The sequence below is a fragment of the Neofelis nebulosa genome, chromosome 2 (assembly GCF_028018385.1).
Source record: "Neofelis nebulosa isolate mNeoNeb1 chromosome 2, mNeoNeb1.pri, whole genome shotgun sequence".
Lineage (NCBI taxonomy): Eukaryota > Metazoa > Chordata > Mammalia > Carnivora > Felidae > Neofelis > Neofelis nebulosa.
This window is the reverse complement of record NC_080783.1, coordinates 129,434,691-129,456,167: the sequence shown is the minus strand read 5'-3', so window position 1 is coordinate 129,456,167 and position 21,477 is coordinate 129,434,691. Positions and strand designations below refer to the sequence as shown.

At 45.5% G+C, this 21,477-nt stretch overlaps 2 protein-coding genes across 2 annotated transcripts; both read right to left on the bottom strand.

Annotated features, from left to right (window-relative positions):
* Nucleotides 1-468: 468 nt before the first annotated feature.
* On the bottom strand, nucleotides 469-10,671 carry HENMT1 (HEN methyltransferase 1). The gene is made up of 8 exons (XM_058716343.1): nucleotides 9,809-10,671; nucleotides 8,786-8,887; nucleotides 7,422-7,532; nucleotides 5,005-5,120; nucleotides 4,273-4,407; nucleotides 3,078-3,257; nucleotides 2,222-2,420; nucleotides 469-1,120 (listed from the first exon to the last, which is right to left on the bottom strand). Exons 2-8 carry the CDS (start codon nucleotides 8,807-8,809, stop codon nucleotides 695-697), a joined length of 1,191 nt encoding a protein of 396 aa, XP_058572326.1. The 5' UTR covers nucleotides 8,810-8,887; nucleotides 9,809-10,671; the 3' UTR covers nucleotides 469-694.
* Nucleotides 10,672-18,672: 8,001 nt separating this feature from the next.
* Nucleotides 18,673-20,699, bottom strand: LOC131490938 (uncharacterized). The gene is given in 3 exon segments (XM_058693341.1): nucleotides 18,673-19,706; nucleotides 19,708-19,928; nucleotides 19,931-20,699. Coding segments are annotated over 3 exon segments (1,971 nt in total). The 3' UTR covers nucleotides 18,673-18,725.
* Between the last annotated feature and the right edge of the window lie 778 nt (nucleotides 20,700-21,477).

The window sequence follows — 21,477 nt, the reverse complement described above, 5'->3', positions numbered from 1 at the left end:
GGCACATGCTCTTTGTCCCTTTTCCTTTTTCTCCTGACTAGGAATATGCAAGTGGAAGCTAAAACATCCCCAAGGGGCATCAGAACAGGAAAGTGGATGAATTAAGTCCCTTTGGTGATAGAGCTGCCCTGTGTGGGCAACTTACACCCTACACCCCTCCCTATACTTCAGAAAGTAGTGTCTCATTTAGACCAGTTCTCCCCATTGTGTGAAACTATTTCTCTCCCAATGGAGACCACTACCCCAATTGTAACCAGAAAACTACCCAAAGAGGATGATGCTCTAAAACTGGACAGGGCTTCTGAGGCTTCTCTTCCCTTCAAACACCCACTCCCCTCCCCACCCCCACCCTGTCTTGTGTTTTATCTAAGTATTACAGGTCAGAATTTAGCCCAAAGGAGGTAGGGAATCCTAAGAAGATTTTAAAGTTACTCTTATTCCCTGGGAAAAGCTTTAAACATTGATAACTCAATTTATTTTTAAAAATTTTAATGTCACATCAACATGGGTCTAACAAAAAAACCTGAACACGCACACTGTGAACTTACACCATCCACCCAAAAAAGCATTTTAAAAAACACGTAATGAGGTTAATATCAAAATTAAGCTACCTATGTTATGACTGTAATTTTCTAAATGAGCCTAACTATCCTTAAAATCATGAATTTTAGGACATAAAGATAGCTCCCGCTCACTAACAGTAATCGTGAGGGTAATCGTAAGGGTCCAAGTCGATCTGCACTGAAGTATGAGCTCTGTTCAGTCGCATTGGAATTCCTTCAGCAAGGAGTGTTCTCAGCGTGGACACATCAGCAACCAAGCGGTTCACCTTCGGATAACCAATAAGTCTTTTCAGGGGTACATAAAACCTCTTTCCCACAGAGTAGGGTTTGGGGGACTTCTCTATTTGGGCTACTTGGGCATCGGTGAGGAATAATCCGGGCCGTCTGACCAAGCCACTGTCAGTGTCTTCTTCTGACTCGGGTTCACTGGATTCCTTTCTCTTCATAATCCAGACATACTTCTGTCTTATGGCTTCGACTTCTTTTAACACCTCCGTACACAATACAAACAGGAGGAAGTGTTTTTGCTGTAAACTCGGGAATGAGGCTGTAAAAACCTGAAGGCAAATCAAAATGCCACAGTATAATGGGAATCAAACTACTGACAGACATTATCTGATCTGCTTTTAAAAATTCTAATTATCAAGATCAAAGTCACAAAAGCCACCACCAAGTCACACTATTCACAAATTCACACTAGCCCAATGTTCCTATACTTGATATTAGAGGGAAAAAGGCAAAGAAAAATTGTTAAAAGGGAAATGTGTTGGGGTGCCTGGGTGGCTCAGTCGGTTGAGCGGCTGACTTCGGCTCAGGTCATGATCTCGTGGTCCGTGAGTTCGAGCCCCGCGTCGGGCTCTGTGCTGACAGCTCAGAGCCTGGAGCCTGTTTCAGATTCTGTGTCTCCCTCTCTCTCTGCCCCCTCCCCTGTTCACGCTCTGTCTCAAAAATAAATAAACATTAAAAAAAAAATTTTAGGGGCGCCTGGGTGGCGCAGTCGGTTAAGCGTCCGACTTCAGCCAGGTCACGATCTCGCGGTCTGTGAGTTCGAGCCCCGCGTCAGGCTCTGGGCTGATGGCTCGGAGCCTGGAGCCTGTTTCCGATTCTGTGTCTCCCTCTCTCTCTGCCCCTCCCCCATTCATGCTCTGTCTCTCTCTGTCCCAAAAATAAATAAAAAACGTTGAAAAAAAATTTAAAAAAAAAAAAAAAATTTTAAAAAAAGGGAAATTTGTTTATTCTTCACCATTCCTCCTGAACCCAACCAAAAGTGTCTAAGAAGCCTAAGCTTAGAGGCTCAGCTGCCAACAGTCATTTCCTGAGCCACGCTGTGGAGGAAGTCTGCTGGCATTCCTCTTTCCTGCTGCTGATCCTGACAGATTACAATGGGGGGTAGCTGGCCCAACCGCTTGGAAGCTTTCTAGGATTCCAGATCTTTCTCTGTGGTGCGCATTGAGATACGGCAAAAGGCCAGGTGGTCTCCGGGACTGCAGTAGACCAACTCTGACACCATTTGTGAGCATGAAGGATCTTCCTAGGGTCAATCTCAAAATAAGGTCATTTACACTTATCTCTACAGCAGGGACTCTGTACCCACTATAATTAACCATCCTAATCTATGTGCTTTTTGCCCCGGTAGCTACCTCACAAAGAATACTCACAACTTGATAAGCATGTTCCTCTGGCTCTGAAACGCGGGATCCAGTTGGTTTTGCCAGGATCCAGCTGCCAGGATCCGGTTGCTTTTTCTTGAAGATCCCTATCTGGGTACAGTATCCAACATGCTTAGCCCATGGCGGTGGAGCACCCACACCAGTAAACTCTACAGTGTAACTATAGAGTTTTGCCACATTTGAAGCCCTGAAATCACAAGAAACCATCTTCTGAAACTTAGAGGTTCTGTTAAAGAATCTCCACTAGAATAGAGCATAAATACAACTAAAATACTTTCGTTGCAAATTCTTATAGCACCAGATAGTGCCAAATCACAGGTTTTGCTTACTTCTGAGGGGCTTTAGGATAATGAGTGTCAGTTTCCAAGTGATCACAATGAGAGAAAGGGAAAGTTAGGGAGAATTTAGGAGTAAATAAGACCATGATGACTACAGTCCCAACACCTGTTAGGGTTTGCAGTTATGCCAGAAACATGATCACCCTTCAAGCTCCTGGGAGGAAACACCCCTGCACATGAGGGCATGAAGCACATCTTCACCTCCCCACACCCTGTTCTGTTTCCTCCACACAGATACTCCTAATGTTCTCATATAAAAAAGCACCTGGTGCACCCCATTTTTCCACGCTTGCCTGTGGGACATAAAAAATAAACTCCCCTATTTATTTTGCCAAAATATGCTGGTCCCTTTAGGATCTTATTAATTGCTAAGCTGCATCCTGGGAATTTTATTATGATAAAATAATTTCAGTAATGTATAGGGGTCAAGATTGACTTCATAGTACTTTAAACTCCTGTGGGGTCCCCCACCCCCCAAAAAACAAAGAAGCACTTTATGAACTCACCAGTGTTGAAACTGCGTTTGGTTCCACTCAAACTTGTGATCTGAATTTCTAAAGGTCGATGCTGGAAACAGGGGATTGAAATCTGAGTTTGGTGTGCTGATAACAACCATGCCTGGACAAAAGTACCCAAATACAACTTCGGGAAACTTGGCCAGATCTTCTGAATCCAAATGTTCTATTCTGAAATGGTTAACGGGAATGACAGAATGAAGTTCTCTTGCAATTATTTCCCTAGTTGATTTAGCAAACACTTTCTATCTCTACACTGATTTATCCCCTCTCTGAATATATAATAGTACTTACATGACCTAAAAATCAACTATTCATATATTCTCACTCTGCCCATCAGCCATGTTGCCCACTCCCTGGCAGGACGCAAAGACAACCACTTCTGTGGTAGACCAACCAGGACAGTGAATGTGTAATGAGAAAACAAACCCAGACACCGGGATGAATAGCCAAGTGCCAGAGACTACATGTGAAGTCTGCAGCACCAACAATGAACAATGGATTCAAGCATGCAAGGGGAGACTGGCAAGCTCCCCAGGAGCCCTGCAGGGCCATAAGACCAGAATGTCTTAAGTAAGTTGTGGGCTTCAGCAGCAGATCCCAGTAGAGTTGTCTACCCACACCCAAGGACAAGATCAACTGCCAATACAGGCAGCCAGTAGGAACATATACCTTGACTGGGGGAGTTATCAAAATTAGCATCACTGGGGAGAGACAAATGGACGTTGGGCCTCTGTGAATGAATGGAAGCCCGGAGAAGGACCCAAATACCATTCTACAGTATTCCAGGAAGGCATAATCACCAAGAGCCAAAACATGAGTATTCTTATTAAAAGTGAAGTGAGGGGGACTCGTTATTTAACACCTCTGCTTTTAAATACATTCTGAATTTGCGGCAAAAGGCTATGATGGGTAAAACCTACCCTTAATTAATTCAGAAAAGGGTAGGGGAGAAAATTGATAGGTGAATCTGCATAAAGGGTGATCCTGGCACTGCTTGCAGCTTACCTGTAAATTTGAAATTTCTGAATTAAAGCCCCAAAACATGCTAGTAAAAAGCCAGTCCAAACTGTCAAGCATATACTTTACAAATCTGAATTAAGAGGACTTAAATCTAGTTAGGACACTAATTTACAGAGATTAATTCACATTTTTCTAATAACTTCAATACAGTAAAAATACTTACAATTCAATACATGTTATCAAGTCAAATCCAAGCAAGCGGGAGTCTTTCTCTACAGCAGAGCCACGATACAAGACAATACTCAAATCTAGGTCCCTAGGACCTAAATGATCCCCTATTGACGGAGACAACTTATCACTGCAAAAATATAGAAGGAACATTTGAACACTCTAATTTAGAATATCTCACCAGCTATAAATCTGATCTTTTGATGATTATCTCCCTATATCAGTTTTCCATGACTTGATGTGTTAAGCATAGGGGTAACTTCCTCTCAAAATTGGCCAATGAGAACAAAATTTTGAATATTGCTGTTGCTCAATATTTTTGGTCTTCCCACTCCCTTTGGATCAGTGATTTCAAATTTTTGTTCTGTAGAGGAAAAACATTCCTGAAAAAATGTGTACAAGAGAGAGACCAGAGAGCTGCTCTGCCTTGAATTAAATTAAAAGACCTGGGGCAACTTAAATCCTCTGTAATGAGTTGCCTTGGGGTCCAGCATTAAAGAAATTAGATTTAGGGGCACATGGGAGGCTGGGTAAAGCGTCCCACCCTTGGTTTCGGCTCAGGTCATGATCTCAGTTTGTGAGTTCAAGCTCCGTGTGGGACTCCACACAGTTCAGAGCCTGCCCGGGACCCTCTCCCCCTCTTCCCCTCCCCAACTCCCACTCTCTCAAAATAAAATAAACTTTTAAAAAAAAAAAAAGAAATTTAAGATTTTGCCACTTGAATTACCTGTTCCAATCTAATAGACGATCCATGAGGAGATCTACTCCAACAAGTTCTTGAACACAACTATGGAATTTCAGCATGCATAAGAGTGTGGCGTTACCACACCCCAAGTCTGCAACCTACAGATGAAATAGAACATTGAAGACATAGCCAGAAGTCAAATACGACCAAAGCCTTTATAGGAAACTGGGTATTAGAAATAAATTACAATATAATAAACCACTATGCCAAGATCTTTTTGGTAGAAAAAAGGTACACAAAAAGGAAATTAATCTGAGATATTAGATGGGTTGGCGGTGAGGCAGATTTGTGGATTGTTACAAGTAAATTCTAATTCAGGTTGAGTACCAAGAGCATCCTAGGGGCCTGGCACAGAGCACACATGGCAAGCAGGTACCCTATACAAACTTTATACCTCTGAGCTTCATAATTAACACAAAAAAAGGGTGCCTACCAAACATCAGGACAGAGCCTGATCTTTACCAGTGCTTTATAATTTATCCACAGTCTTGTTAACCTATTCCCCTTATTGTGAATGTTATGTACTCTTAAATGGATTTTTTAATCATGCCCTAAAGTCTTCATTTACCACAGCTGTATCACCTAAATTTCTGATTGCCAATTTAGGAAAAGGAAATTAAGATAAAAATTTAATGACATTTAAAGGTACCCAATACCAAAGATACCCCAAATCAGCTTCTAGTGTAGCTAATTGGCTCTAATCCAGTCTAAAGGGGATATCTGGGGATTTGAACTATTTCTGGATACTCAGGAAAGATTCCATATATCTTAAAATGCACAAAAAGGTTTCCAAAGGGTTTAAAAAACAGACTAAAGTTTACCTCAAAATTCATCCCGTTAGAAAACGAAGATTACATAAACTCTCCATTACAGCAGTTACCAGGATGCTTTCAAAAAAACCACTAAGGGGGTGCCTGGGTGGCTCAGTCACAGTTGAATTCTTGAGCCCAGCATCAGGTTCTGTGCTCACTGCACAGAGCCTGCTTTGGATCCTGTCTTCCTGGGCCTCTCCCGCTCTCCAGGACTCTCTCAAAAATTAAGTTAAAAATATTTTAAAAACAAACAAAAAGCCACTAATTCTCCTCTGGAAAAGGGGAATACAACTATACTTTAGTAATAAAGGCACATTTAGGGGAGCCTGGGTGGCAGACTCTATGCTGACAATGGAGAGATTGCTTGGGATTCTCTCCCTCTCTCAGCCTCTACTCCACTCAGACTCTCCCTCTCCTGCCCCTCCCCTGCTCACTCTCAAAATACTTTTTTTCTAACGCTTGAGGGTGAGAGAGCATGTGAGCAGGGGATCTGCAGAAAGAGGGAGAGAGAATCCCAAGCAGGCTCTATGCCGTCAGCACAGAGCCTGGTATGGGGCTCAAACTCAGGAACCTTGTGAGATCATGACCTGAGCTGAAATCAAGAGTCAGATGCTTATCCTATTGAGCCTCCAGGCACCTCTCTCAATATAAACTTTAAAAAATAAGGCATATTCAACCTATACTCAGTCCTCAAATGTGTTTGACTGCAAAATCATTTCCTTCAATGTTTTAGGTAAACCACAATGTTGTGCCCTGGCCGCAATCAGTAATTTTCTTTTCTGAAGCAGGCACACCTATGGGGGAGAAGGGCTACATAGCAAGCACTTAAAAAACCTAATCCCAGAGAGCAAATTATAGTCTTAGCAGCTTTAAACTGTGCTTCTATAGTATATCCAATTTCTTGTTAGCCCAACTAGCTAAAGCTTTTCTTCCCACACACGCCTTAACTTGAAGGCAGCCTCTACTCAAGGATTCCCTCCTAGAAAACAGGATAGCCTCAGGGGAATTAAATTGTACCCACCCTTTTATCCCACTTCCCCACACCCAGTTTTTATACAAAAACCTTTTTTCCCAACTACTGGGATACCGGTTGATCTTACAGTCAGGGTTCTCCCTATTGCCCTAATCCCTTTCCTTCCCTTGTAACAAATCTTTGAATATTCTAAACACACTTGCTAAATCCTTAAGTTTTTTCCTATTTTTTGACTACACATTTCATAAGACCCTCTTCAGTGTTTGAAAAGAGAAATACTGGGGCACCTAGGTGGCTCAAGTCATGATCTTCCAGCACAAAGTGTGCTTGGGATTCTCTGCCCTTCCCCCACTCGCACTCTTTTCAAAATAGATTTTTTAATGTTTATTTTGAGAGAGAGATAGAGGGCGAGCAGGGGAGGAGCAAAGAGAGGGAGAGAAAGAATTCCAAGCAGGCTCCACAAGTCAGCACAGAACCTGACGTGGGGCTTGAACTCACAAACCATGAGATCATGACCTAAACTGAAATCAAGAGTCAGATACCCAAATGACTAAGCCACTCAGGCACCCCAAAATAGATAAACTTTTATTGTAAAATAAAGGAAAAATACCTACCTTCTTTGGTTTATATTGATTGACTATATCTTTAACAAAGAAGTATCTTTGTTTGTATAATGGAGGTCTGAACTCGATCACGTTCTTGCGTGGAACAGTGCTGCGCTGAAACTTTAAACAAAAAAAAAAAAAGTGTTCTCAATCATGCCCAACTTCAGGAACTCCACGAGGAAAAACCAGCTTAATTTCCCCACTTTGTAGAATACCTTGGCCTTTCAACCACTATGTGATACTGCATTTCCTCTCCAGTTCATCTAAGCCTTCTATTTTTTGAGAATCTGGCTTTATGCTTTCCTAGAGTTTAGTCTGCTGAAAGCAAAATTCCTAATGAATGCATTTAATAACAATAGTCTCCTAGCCACAAGGGACCTATAGCGGAGTGAACTGCCAAGACTGGAGACAGGAGACTGACAAAGACTTCTTGACCCAACTGAAGTCAGGCTCCTTAAAACCTCTTCTAACTAGGCCTTGACTAGTCTTTGCTTATTAGCCCAGTTTTTACTAAGTCAATTGAGACAAAAATTCCCTACCCTAAATAGCTCATTAAACTCTTATCAGATCAAATTCCTCACCACCACTTTTGTAATCTGATCCCCCTGGGCTGCCTTAATCCCGATTCCTGTTAAATCTTAGCAAGACCCTGACACCCTTGTGGTCTTCATAGACTATAAATCCCATAGGCTATAAATCACAAACTGTTGAATATAGGAGTTAAACCCAAATCCACCTTCCCTACCTACTGTCATGTTTATTTCAGTCCTTGAAAAGCCTTCCTTTTTCATTGAGTTGTGTTAATCACTTCTACAAGTGTCAGAATTTCTTTAACATGAGGAATGATTAATCATAATATCTGGATTAATCCAGAATAAATGCAAACATTTTGAAGTAGGCTTCACGCCCAGCACAGAGCCCAATGTGCGGTTTGAGCTCACAGTCCTGAGATCAAGGGTGGCATGTTCTACCAACTAAGCCAGCCAGGCACCCCCAAATTGCTTTCAATCACATGCTTACACGTGGCCAAAATCAAATTTCTTCAGACAAAAAAAATGCCTCAATTCATCGGGCTCTGCACTGAGAGGAACCTGCTCTGGATTCTGTCTCCCTCCCTCTGCCTCTCTCCCAGTAGCTCTCAAAAATATACATTTTTTAAAGATGTGTCTAATGTAGATTTTAATTTAACAACCAGAAATTATTCCACTTCAGATACACCAATGTGAAATTTCATCTATTTAGATTCTTATTCAATCCCAACCAACACCCTGGGAAATGTTAGGGACTAAATCTGATGGATTTTACTTCTAACTACCTCACAATACCTCTCAGGGAGATAACTCATACAAGTAGGTTGAGAAAAGCAGCATTACCTCTTCCATGCTGTTTTTTTCCATTTTGTTTCCAAGTTTGAAGCTTCGTTGAGACAAAAAGCAGATTTCTCCTTCAAGTTCTATGAATCAGCAATAACTCTTCTGTAAACACAAAATATTAGTTCTCATAAAGAGGAGCCTGGACAAGAAAGAACTGTATTAATCGACAAGGACAGGGAGTGGGGTGCCTGGGTGGCTCAGTCAGTTAAGCGTCTGACTTCAGCTCAGGTCATGATCTTGTGGTTTTTGAGTTCAAGCCCGGCATTGGGCTCTGTGCTGACAGTTCAGAGCCTGGAGCCTGCTTCAGATTCTGTGTCTCCCTCTCTCTCTGCCCTTCCCCCATTCACATCCTGTCTCTCTCAAAAATAAACATTTAAAAAAAAAATAATCTAAGTTTTAAAAAAAAAGGCAAGGAAAGGGAGAAAGCAGGCTTCCTCCCTTCTCTTTACATATTACCATTTAATCCACAGAATTTACTGAGTATGGTTTCGGGTAAGAAACAAGCACAGAAAGCCCAAGTGACTTTTCACTAGGACAAATCTGGCTAAATGCAGTAACACACATTCTTCCCAGTTCCTGTTAAAGTTGATACAAACTGAACAATCCTATCAGTTGTGACTATTTCATTAAAGCCCTCAACTTCAAATTTTTTAGGTAGGTTCCACAACCAACATGGGGCTTGAACTCCGGACCCTAAGATCAAGAGTCCCATGCTCCACCAACTGAGCCAGCCAGGCACCCCTCTCCCCTGAATTTCTTTCAAGCACTTGCTCACACATGACCAAAATCAAACTGGGGCGGGGGGGGGGGGGGGGGATGTCCCAAGTAATTGATAAACTAAACACATCAACATCTATCCAATTTAGATGGACTTGAAACTAAATTTTGGTTCTCAGCCTAAAACGTAAGCATGTCAATCACCTCACTTTTCAGTTATTCACTAAGTCCTATCTCAAGCCACCCCCAACCCCAAGCGACCCAATGCCAAAGTCTGCATAGGGCACGATACCCGCTACGTCCTACCTCCGCGTAAGGAGTTCGACCACCGCAGCAAAGCAAAGCGCAGAAAACAGACTGGGTCCGGGGCGCCGCCACTGTATTTATTTAACTTCGGGCCCCGCCCCCGAGCCTCCGCTAGCGCCGCCTCGCCGCGGGGCGTTGCCCGCCGGAGCTACACCTGCACCGCCCACACCTGCGCCGCCGGCTCTTCCGCGGTACTCCCTAATCTTCAGGGTAGGTGGCGCTCGCGGGCTCCGCGCCCTGCCCTGTTCCTCTCCGGGCTCCAGGTTCCAAAGCGTTGGTTTTGCGTCTCTTAACGGCCGCTGTAGCGCATGTCCCGAGGCCATTTTCTAGCCTTCCCTCGGAACCTCTGTAGAGACCACTGTTACCGCCACGCCCCGCACTGGCGCGCGACCTCGACCAGCCCCGGCCCTCCAGGAGCCTAGACTGTTGAGTCGAGGCGGCGGCGCCCCAGGCGCGTCTGCGGGCCGCGAGCGGGGCGGCGGGGTCCGGCGGCTGTTGGGTTCCTGGCTCTCCCCGTTCGCAGCAAAGAACAGAAAACGGTCCCCGGCAGCGGAAGGCAGCAAGGTGAGCGGCCAGGCGGAGCGCGAGCCGGCCAGCGGCTTGTGTCCGATTCAGCCGCCTCTCCGATCCTCAGAACAATCCCCAGGGGCCTGGAGAGGACGCTGGGCTGAGTAAAGTTGGCCCAATAACATCTAAGCCCAGAAGAACGTTCTTTCAGCCCCCAAACCTCCAACTGGTAATTTACGCATGCTGGGGATGCAACTGTATGATCTCCTAGAAAAGTTACTGTATCCTGTCCTTCTCCTGCCAGACATTTAACCTGACACTTTATAATCGGTTATTTCTTTATTGTATGTGATGGAAGGGTTTAAGGAGGCGGAGGGGAGAGATGCGAAGCCGCCGCCTTTGGGAAAACATTTTTTTTCTCCATTTAAAAGACTCAAAAGCTGGTGTTTACCAATGAATTAATAATCCCCTGATATATCATAAATTATATATTAGAACTGTACTTTCAAACAACACCTACAATATGCAAAGGACGGTGCTAAAGGTTTTGGAATATCACAAGGTTAGATTACACAAGCTTTGTTTTTGGTGTTTTGAGGGTCTAGTCTCATAGTAAAAAGCATATAACTCAAGCTTCACTGTTTGAGAGGTTCCTATTGTCCTGGGGTTAAAACTGCAATGTGAACAGACTGTCTTCATTAGAGGAGCATATTCCTTATTACACAATGTATAATTTAAACAGAACCATACAGGGGCTCCTGGTGGCTCAGTCGGTTGGGCGGCTGACTCCTGCACAGGTCATGATCTCACAGCTCATGAGTTCGAGCCTGCCTGCCGCAACCCCCCCCCCCCCCCCCCCCCCCCCGCAGATGGCTTGGAGCCTGGAGTCTGCTTCCATTCTGTGTCTCCTTCCGTCTCTGCCCCTCCCCTGTTCACACTCTGTCTCTGTCTCTCTCTCAAAAATAAATAAACATTAAAAAAAAAATTTTTTTTTAAACAGAACCTTACAAGTTAATAAGTGAATTCCACTTCTGGGTATTTTTAAGTTAATTAAACAAGGAGGCCGTTAGACTGAGATGACTCTAGTGCCTTGGCAGCCCTACATAAGCAAACCTAAACCTCTAAGTGTCTCAAGGTTAAAACATGGAAACCTAAGAATGTCCAAGGGCAAACAGATCTCTAGGCTTTCCCAAATAAGGTAATTGGTTAAGCTGTAACCAGTCAAATAATTTCCCTGCTTTGCTTTGGCATCTTCCTTATACAGGTCTTTCCTCTAGTTCCTGACGGTGGTTACGACCTACCTGATCTGAGTTAATCTTTTCAAATTCCTAAAGATGTCAGTATGCTTCAGTTTACCTATTAACAGTGTATATGCAAAAGAATTGAAAACAGAGACTTGAACAGATATTTGTACACCAATATTCACAGCAGTATTTAGAGTAGCAAAAGGTAGAAACAACCCTAATGCCCATCAATAAACAAAAGTCGCATATATATGGAATGAGATATTGTTCAGCCCTTAAAAGGAAGGAAATTCTAACTTACTACAATATGGTTGAAACTTTAAGACATTATGCTAAGTGAAATAAGCCAGTCACAAAAGGACAAATACTGGAAGGGAGCAAGGGAACAAGGAAAAATAATTTTCAGTAGCACACTTTAATGAATATCAGATTTTAGTCCTGTTCATTGTCTTTGAGGTTTTGTTATCTACCTGCAAATGACTGGATCTTGAATTTTTCTAGTTTGCTCCAATATCTGACTCTCTAACATTATCAGTTTTCTCCCATCCTTCTGACTTGGAATCAGTAATAACACAAAGTGTCCTTTTCCAAAAACCCTGAAAGCCAAAGCTGGTTAATTTGATATGAGTTCCATGGAAGTCACCACAACACTTCATGTATGGACAACCTTTGTGCCTTGTTATATGGGCCAAACCAGAAAGTTCACTAGAACACCTGGTGACATCACCAGAGACATTCACACTGCATCCCAGGAAAATCTAAGGTCACCACTGCCTCTCCTCAGTCTGACTGAAGATGCTTCAAGTCCAGCATCTAGAAATCTTCTCAATTAACTGCCCCTTTGCACCCAAAAACTCACTTTGTAGTCTATCCCATAACTTCTGTTTTTCTTTTACTGGGGGACCTGGGTGGCTCAGTCAGTTAAGCACTCTGACTTCCGCTCAGGTCATGATCCCATGGTTCATGAGTTAGAGACCCACGTGGAGATCTGTGCTGACAGCTCAGAGCCTGGAGCCTGTCTCCCTCGTTATCTGCTCCTCCCCCGATCATGTGCTGTTTCTCTGTCTCTCTCTCTCTCTCTCTCAAAAATAAGTATTTTTTAAAAATTAAAAAAAAATTTTTTTTAATAAATGCCTCTTATTAAATCCTGATTGCTTGTTCCATATGGCCTAACTTTGGGATCTCACCTACAACACCACTTCATGAAATGAAGCACAACTCTTTAACTTAACTGACTTATTCTCAGGGTTAAGAGAGTGGCTCAATAAGGGGCGCCTGGGTGGCTCAGTCGGCTGAGCATCCAACTTTAGCTCAGGTTATGATCTCATGGTTCTTGAGTTTGAGCCCCACATCAGACTCACTACTGTCAATGCAAAGCCCTTAAAAGGGATCCTCTGTCTTCCTTTCTCTGTGCCGTTCCCTCTCTCAAAAATAAACATTTAAGGAGCACCTGGGTGGCTCGGGTCCTTGAGTTGGAGCCCTGCATCAGGCGCTGTGCTGACAGCTCAGAGCCTAGGGACTGCTTCGGATTCTGTGTCTCCATCTCTCTCTGCCTCTCTCTCTCTGTCTAAAAAATAAACATTAAAAAAATGCAAAAAAAAAAAAATCACCCTTGTTTACTGTGCTTTTCCTGGTAACCTCCCATAACTGGCCTCCCCCAATACCCCTACCCCAACATCTTTCTTTTATCTTTATTGAAGATGGGATTTAAAGGCCTGGTTTGGGCTTTCTCCGGGAGTTACTCATTCTTCCCAGGTATCTCCCATGTATACACGAGGTATGCATGTTAATAAACTTGTCTGTTTTTCTCTTCTTAATCTATCTTTTAAGTAATCTCTATACCCTATGTGGGGCTCAAACTCATAACCCCAAGATCAAGAGTCACATGCTTCACTAACTGAGCCAGCCAGGGGCCCCTCAATATGTTTTTTATTACAGGGGTCTCAGCCAAAAACTCAGAAGGATAGAGGGAACATTATTTTTCCTCCCCTTCAAGATGAGCCCATTTATATAAGACACTTAATGTAGTCAAACTCATAAAGACAGAAAAGTAGAATGGTGGTTGCCAGGGGCTGGGGGGAAGAAGGAATGGAGTGTTGTTGTTTAATGGATACAGAGTTCAGTTTGGGATGGTGGAAAAGTTCTGTAGATGGGTGGTGAAGTGATGGTTGCACAACAATATCAATATACTTAATGCCACTGAACCGTATATTTAAAATGGTAAGTTTTAGGGCACCTGGGTGGCTCATTCAGTTGGGTGGCTGACTCTTGATTTCCACTCAAGTCATGATCTCATGGTTCATGAGTTCAAGGATCACATTGGGCTCAGCACTCACAGGGAGGAGCCGGCTTCTGATTCTGTCTCTCCTTCTCTCTGCCCCCCGCCCCGCAGCTTGTGTGTCCTCTCTCCTTCTGTCTCTCTCTCTCTCTCTCTCAAAAGTAAATAAATGTTTAAAATTTTTTAAATAAGATGGTAAGTTTCAGCATAACAGACTTGTTGAATCAATATAAACTGGGAAAAAAATTTTCAGTGTTATATTTTACCACAATTTAAAAATATTTAAACAATTTAAGTTAATGGCCTGTACAGGATTCCTGGATCTAGAGTTTTTGCCTTAACCTGCTAGCCAGCTCATTTATGAACTTGAATTCTCATGTCCAGCTCCCTCTCCAAATTTGCCTAGTTCATCATTTTCCTGGTCTCCTACTCTCAGTCTGAAAATCCTCCTTGGCTCTGTCCATTTCCACCCCTCCCACATTTGGACAATCACCAAATCTTGACTTCTTCAAGCTGTCAGTTGCATCTGTTCCTTCCCGTGGCCAATACCTTGGCTTACTCTTTGTCATCTTCTTTTTTCACTGTACCTCATCTTAACTTCTGCCCCCAGATTCTAAGTCCCACTGACATACAGACCATGCTCTACGCTTTCAGAATGAGTTTAAGTCAAATAGGCCAAATAGATCTCTCTCCACCACCCCTCTTCCCTTTCTCTTTACCCTGCATTGTTTTTTGCCTCAGCACTTAATTGCCATTTGATAGGCTAGTATTTGTTCACTTGCTTATTGTCTGTTTCCTCCCCCTGTAATGTTAGCTACTAGGGACTTGGTTTTGTTAGCTGTTGTATCTGCAGTGTCAGAGCACTGTCTACCTGGCACATAGCAGGCCCTCAGTAAACAGTGTTTGGATAAGTTAAAGAATGATTAGATTTGATGCCTTTTGTCTGTTGCTACTTATTATTATTATAAAATAAAGTCTTGGACTTTGGCCAACTAAGAGGAGGTCTCTGGGTGAATGCATTCACATCTATAACAAGGGTTTCAATAATAAATTCTACATAAGTGTGTGTGTGTGTGCTTTTATCTTTTTTAAGTGTTTATATTTGAGAGAGAGCGCAAGTCAGGGAGGGGCAGAAAGAGAGGGGGACGGAGGATCTGAAGCAGGCTCTGTGCCGACAGCAGATAGCCCCGTGTGGGCTCGAACCCATGAACCGTTTAATATTACTCTCTAACCTTTGGAAATTTTTTCAGTTGATAAGTGAAAAATAAGATTACGCATTCAATAACTATGTGGAGTGTACCTATTATGGACCAAGTACTGGTTTGAGTGAAGAAGACAAAAGTCCAGGAACTGCGGTGTGTAACTGGGTGTGCAAGAGCACCGGGCTACAAGGGTTCCAATCAGACCAGGCTTGGCCACTCACTGCTGACAAAATCCAAAGGCAGAGAGACAAGCATTGGTGAAACAAGAAAGGAATTCATGTCAATGAGGCCAACACTGGGAAAACAGAGGACTAACTAACTTCTCATCTCCAAAGTGCTGAAAATACTTCCAGGTTACTGCAAGGAAAATGTGGGACAAAGGTCGGTGGTACAAGTAGGTGGGCTATAAAGGCCAGGTCAAGCACTGTGTTAGGGTCAATCACTCAGGGTCTTGCTGGCTCCCAGCAGTCTTTATTCTTTGAGGGGTAGTTTTGGTTCCCACCAAGGGATGCTTTGCCTACAGGGTCTTTTGCCTGAGTTAAGAGATAAGCTGGAGAGAAGAATTTAGTTAGAATGTACTCACAGGTCAAAATGGAGGTAGTTGACGTCCTCTTTTATGAGTCTGCCTTGCAATAAGTGACCAAAAGTTATCCTGGATGCCAGATTGAAACTGATACTCAAAATAGGCTGAAATATTTAGAGGTCTGAAGAGAAGATTATCGCATTTTGCACGTAAAAGGAATGTAAACAGCTTGTGGCCAGAAGGAAGATTATGACAGGTTAAGATGGAAGGGCAGCTCTCCCTGCCCACAGGTCCTGTCCCAGTGTTTTAATAAAACCACCTTTTTTGCATGGGGGTGGGGAATTAAGATGCACAAATTCAAATTTGTTATTTTTTTAAAAGTTTACTTATTAAGAGAGAGAGAAGGAGAAGGGGAAGGGCAGAGGGAGAGAGGGGGACAGAAGCCCCTGTAGCAGGCTCCAGGCCGAAGGCAGAGAGCCCAATGAGGGTCTTGAACTCATGAATCGTGAGATCACGACCTGAGCCAAAGTCAGATGCTTAACCTACTGAGCCACCCAGGCGCACCTCACAAATTTTTTAAAGAAAAAAAAAAAAGATACCCAAATTCTTTGACACTCCTATCGATAAGTGGAGTCTAGTTCTTCTCCTTTTGAGTCTGAATAAGTTTTATGATTTTTACCAATGAATGTAATACCAGAATGCCAGTTTTGGGCCCAGGTATTAAGAGACTAGAAGCTTTGGAGAGCATGGGTGGCTCAGTCAGTTGACCTTCTGACTCTTGATTTTGGCTCAGGTCGTGTTCCCAGGCTCATGGGATGGAGCCCCGCATCAGGCTCCATGCTGAGTCTGGAGCCTGCTTAATTAAGATTCTTTTGTCTCTCTCCCTCTGCTCCCCTCCCCGACTCACCCTCCCTCCCTCTCTCTTTCTCTCTCTCTCTCTCTAATATAAAAAACAATTTTTTTTTTTTAAGAAACTGGTAGCTTCAACTGTTATGCCCAGAATTCGTGATCCCCAAAGACCACTAGGGAGCCGAGTCCGATGCAAAAGCAAAAGAGCCTTTATTTGAGCTAGCTCGAGATCAATCCCCTACCTGCACCGATGCAGCGGTGAGATACCAGGGAGAGAGAGCGAGTTTCAAAAGCACAAAGGTTTTATAGGGGTCTAGGGGCAGTTGGTGAGATAATGGCTGTGGCCTCAGCCGATTGGCTGGGGAAGGGTCCGAGTCCTGTTAGGCAGGTGAGGGAGGGGGAGGGGGGGTTACTCAAGGGGAGGAGGTGTGGTCAAGGTGAAGGACACAGAACAAGATGGAGTCGGCCGGCGTAGGCCCGCCCTTTCATTCCCCCCTTGTCATGTAGCTTAGGGACCCAATCATGGGACCGGCTGCATTTATGGTGACAAGGGGAACAGAGTTTGGAGGTTTACGCAAAGTTCTGGGAAGCAAGTGTCCCTGGGGTGGCTCTGGGAGGTCTGATTAAGTATTGTCCCCGAGCTGGTGTCTGTGATCTGCCAGGTGATGTTTTGGGGGGCATGGGGACTGCCGGCAGCATGAGCAATGACAAGCAGAGTTAACAGAGTTACCAATATTAGGTGGGTTGAATGCGCTGTAGCTTGAGCTTGAGCTTGAGCGGGTTGTGTTGGTCCCGACTGATGGCCCATCGCGTGACGAAGTCCTTCCGGATCGAGGAGGGGTCCGCTGGCCGAACGTGGGTGTGATGGACCCAGGTCGCGATGCTGTCTACTTTGAGAGCCGTGGGGGTTGTCAACACCACGATGTAGAGTCCCTTCCAGTGCGACTCGAGGGTCTCTCGGTGGTGCCTCTTGACGTAGATCCAGTCTCCTGGCCTGTACTGATGAGGTGTCGGGGTCGGGCCAGCCTCAGAGATGGCACGGAGGTGCGGCCAAATGTCCTCGTGCGCCCTCTGGAGCCCTCTCAAGGAAAGAAAAAGTTCTTGATCTTTAAACTCAGCAATAAGTTCAGCTCGAAGGCTGGGAATAACAGGGGGTGGCCTGCCAAACATGATCTCGTAGGGAGTAAAACCCAGAGTGTAAGGAGTGTTTCTAACCCGGTAAAGGGCGTACGGTAGGAGAGTCACCCAGTCCCCGCCAGTCTCCATGGTTAATTTGGTAAGGGTCTCTTTTAGGGTTCTATTCATTCTTTCTACCTGTCCTGAGCTCTGGGGCCTATAAGCACAATGTAATTTCCAGTTTGCCCCCACTGCCTTGGCTACTGCCTGTGTTACCTGCGAGATAAAAGCTGGTCCATTGTCTGATCCTACCATGGCAGGAAAACCATACCTGAGTAAGATGTCTTCTAGTAGCTTCTTAGCCACCGTCTGAGCCATTTCATGCTTGGTTGGGTATGCCTCCACCCAGCCAGAGAAGGTGTCTGTAAATACTAAAAGATATTTATAACCATACTTTCCTGGTTTGACTTCAGTGAAGTCGACTTCCCATTGGGCTCCCGGTCTGGTGCCTCTGAGCCTGGTTCCTTTTTTATTTGATGTGGCTCTCGCATTGGTGAGTTGGCAGGTCTTGCAGGCAGATACAACTTGCTCTATTTTGGTGTCCTGTTGGTGAATCTTGGACTTGGAAGATGGTGGGTGAATTTTTGAATCCCTGAGGTAGCCGTGTCCAGGTGAGTTGCCCACTGTAGCCCTCCTCCGGATCATGCCACTCGAAGGCGAACAAGGGTTGGCTCTGGGGTGCCAGCGGCAGACTGAAGAAGGCATCCTTTAAATCTAGTACAGTATACCAGACCCTGGAGGGCGCCAAGGAGCTCAAGAGAGTATATGGGTTGGGAACAGTTGGGTGTATGTCCGCGACCCTCTTATTTACTTCCCGGAGGTCTTGTACCGGTCGGTAGTCATTTGTGTGAGGCTTTTTGACCGGCAGTAGGGGGGTGTTCCAGGCAGACTGGCAAGGAACTAGTACCCCTAGGCTTTGTAGTCTCCAGTTGTGTGGTTGGATCCCCTTCCGGGCCTCCTGAGACATGGGGTATTGTTTGAGCCTTACCGGACTCTCTCCTGGCTTGAGCTCTACCAGGACTGGGGTCCTGTGAGCGGCTAGTCCCATCCCCCCATCTCTGCCCAAACCGAGGGGAATTCTTGTAGCCATCTGTCTATATTATTCTCTCTCGGGAGCGCCTCCTGGTGGAGGAGGTATTCATCCTCCAGTTTCATGGTCAGGACCTGGATGGGGTGGCCCTTGCAATTGGTGACCTAAGGCCCCCCCTTGTCTGAAAGTTATCTGAGCTCCAATCTTGGTCAGTAAGTCCCGTCCTAACAGCGGGTAGGGGCATTCTGGTATTACCATAAAGGAGTGGGATACCCAGCCCGTTCCCAAATCTACCATTCTTCGGGTAGTCCATGAATACTGGCTCATACCCGTTGCCCCTTGTACCCAGGACTTCTTGCTGGCTAGTTTTCCTTGTGGGGTGCGGAGAACCGAATGTTGTGCTCCGGTGTCGACAAGGAAGTCAACAGGGGTCCCCTCCACTTTAAGAGTTACCCTGGGTTCGGGGAGAGGGTCCGAACCCCGACTCCCCTAATCACTCAGTTCATCTAGCTCTAGGACTTTTACTTGATCAGTCTTGCTTCCCTTCCCACCGGCCCTTTTTGGACAATCTCGGGCCCAGTGCCCTATCTCCTTGCAGTATGCGCACTGATCCTTCTGCAGCCTCTGCTTCCCCCGCTTGGTGGTTCTTTTACCTTTTCTTGCATCGTCTGCCAGCTGCCGGAGACGGTGGTCTCGTTCCTCGGGGAAGTCAGCAGTGGTAGCTAGTAGTATTCTGGCCAGGTCTCGAGTCTGCTTACTGCTGGCAGCCACCATGGCGCGAGCCTGCTTGTCCTCAGGAGGCTCCCAGTTATTATATACCTTTTCGGCTACCACCAGTAAGTCCTGCAGACTTTTTTCTCCTAGTCTATCTATTTTCTGTAATTTTCTCCTAATGTCTATGGCCGATTGGTTTACAAAGGCCATGATAACAGCTGCCTTGCTTTCTGGAGCCTCTGGATCCCTGGGGGTATAGGTACGGAATGCCTCCATGATCCGTTCTAAAAAGGCAGCTGGAGATTCATCTTTTCCCTGTTGCACATTTCCTACCTTGGCCAAATTGGTTGGCTTTCTAGCAGCCATTCGGAGACCCTCCCATTAGAGTCTGGCGGTAGACCCGGAGCCTCTCCTTACCTTCTGCCGTGTTGAAATCCCACTGGGGCCGAGTTAAGGGGGAGGAGGCATCTATCCGAGCCTGGTTGGTGGTGGGATTCCCGTCTGCGCCCGGAACTAGTTTTCGGGCCTCATTGAGGATTCTTTCTCTTTCTTCAGTTGTGAACAGGACCTGCAAAAGCTGCTGGCAATCATCCCACGTGGCTGATGGGTAAAAAGAACAGAGTCTAATAAATCAATAAGCCCTGCTGGTTTCTCGGAAAACTTAGGATTCTGAGCTTTCCAATTGTAGAGGTCACTAGTGGCGAAAGGCCAATAGTGATGGGGCTGATTCCCCTCCGTGTCTGGGGGTCCAGTGGCTCGCAGGGGCAGAATAGTGGAGTCGGCGGCGGAGGTGGATTGCTCCCTCTGAGCCCTTTGTCTGGTAAAGGGCAGGCTTCCCACTGGAGCATTTCCGCCTCCCGCTCTCGGAACAGCGTCTGCCTCCCCCGGAGGGGGAGGATGGTGTTCTTCCGGCATCCTAGAGGGGTTATACGGGGGAGGAAAAATTAATTCTTCTTCAGTACCCCCCTGTAGGACAGGGTAGAGGGGTGCTGAAGGCTGGGTAAGACTTTTCTTCTTCTTTGTCCCCTGCAAAGCAAGAATGGGTTTTGGCTCTGGAGGGAGCGGGGCTAGGAAGGGCTTAAGCCAAGAGGGTGGGTCTTCTACAAGGTCCTGCCAAGTGATAATGTAAGGGAGCTGATCAAGATGGCCTGTCTTAGGCCGAGAGATGATACTCCTGACTCGGTGGATGGTAGGGAGGTTGAAGGTCCCCTCTGGTGGCCATCCGACATTGAAAGTTGGCCACTCGCTAGAACAAAAAAACTGCCACCGACCCTTTTGGACTTCCACACTGAGGTTGTAAGCTGTTCCCCTCACATCCTTAAAGTGATCAATCATAATACTTAGAGGAGTAGTCTGAGTCTTTCCCATAACGTCTGTCCAGTAAGTCCACAGGACAAAACAGAGAAACACAAAAACAGACAAACAGAGGGCCCCTAGAAAGTCTTCCAACTCCATGGAAGCAAAACTGAAAGCTAGCTTAGACCTTTGAGGGGATTCCATGTCCCTCCAAAACCGATGAGGGGATTCCACGTCCCTCCAAAGACGACGGCCTCACGCCGACCAGCGGGAGCGACGCACCTCGTCTCAGACCTTTGAGGGGATTCCACGTCCCTCCAAAACAGATGAGGGGATTCCACGTCCCTCCAGAAGGGAGGATCGGAACGCCTTCCGAAACTCCCGGCCCGTGGTCCTCCAGTGTGTCCACTTAGACCGCGTCGGGCACTACCAGAATTCCAGAAATGAACTCATACAGAAAAGACAGTACAAACAGACAAACACTAACCATGGCCAGTCAGGCTCTCCGGGTCGGGGGTCCCTCGGGGGTCTTAGGGATCCCGGACGAGCCCCCAAATGTTATGCCCAGAATTCGTGATCCCCAAAGACCACTAGGGAGCCGAGTCCGATGCAAAAGCAAAAGAGCCTTTATTCGAGCTAGCTCAAGTTCAATCCCCTACCTGCACCGACGCGGCGATGAGATACCAGGGAGAGAGAGCGAGTTTCAAAAGGACAAAGGTTTTATTGGGGCCTAGGGGCAGTTGGTGAGGTAATGGCTATGGCCTCAGCCGATTGGCTGGGGAAGGGTCCAAGTCCTGTTAGGCAGGTGAGGGGGGGGGTTACTCAAGGGGAGGAGGTGTGGTCAAGGTGA

Bases quoted from the DNA above. Each gene is read 5' to 3' on its own strand.
- HENMT1 (XM_058716343.1), bottom strand. From the start codon at position 8,809: ATGGAAAAAAACAGCATGGAAGAG. The intron at 4,408-5,004 runs GTAATTCAAGTG...ATATTTTTGCAG, and splicing joins CGTCTATTAGATTGGAACAG to TGATAAGTTGTCTCCGTCAA. The intron at 1,121-2,221 runs GTGAGTATTCTT...ATTTGCCTTCAG, and splicing joins AGGAACATGCTTATCAAGTT to GTTTTTACAGCCTCATTCCC.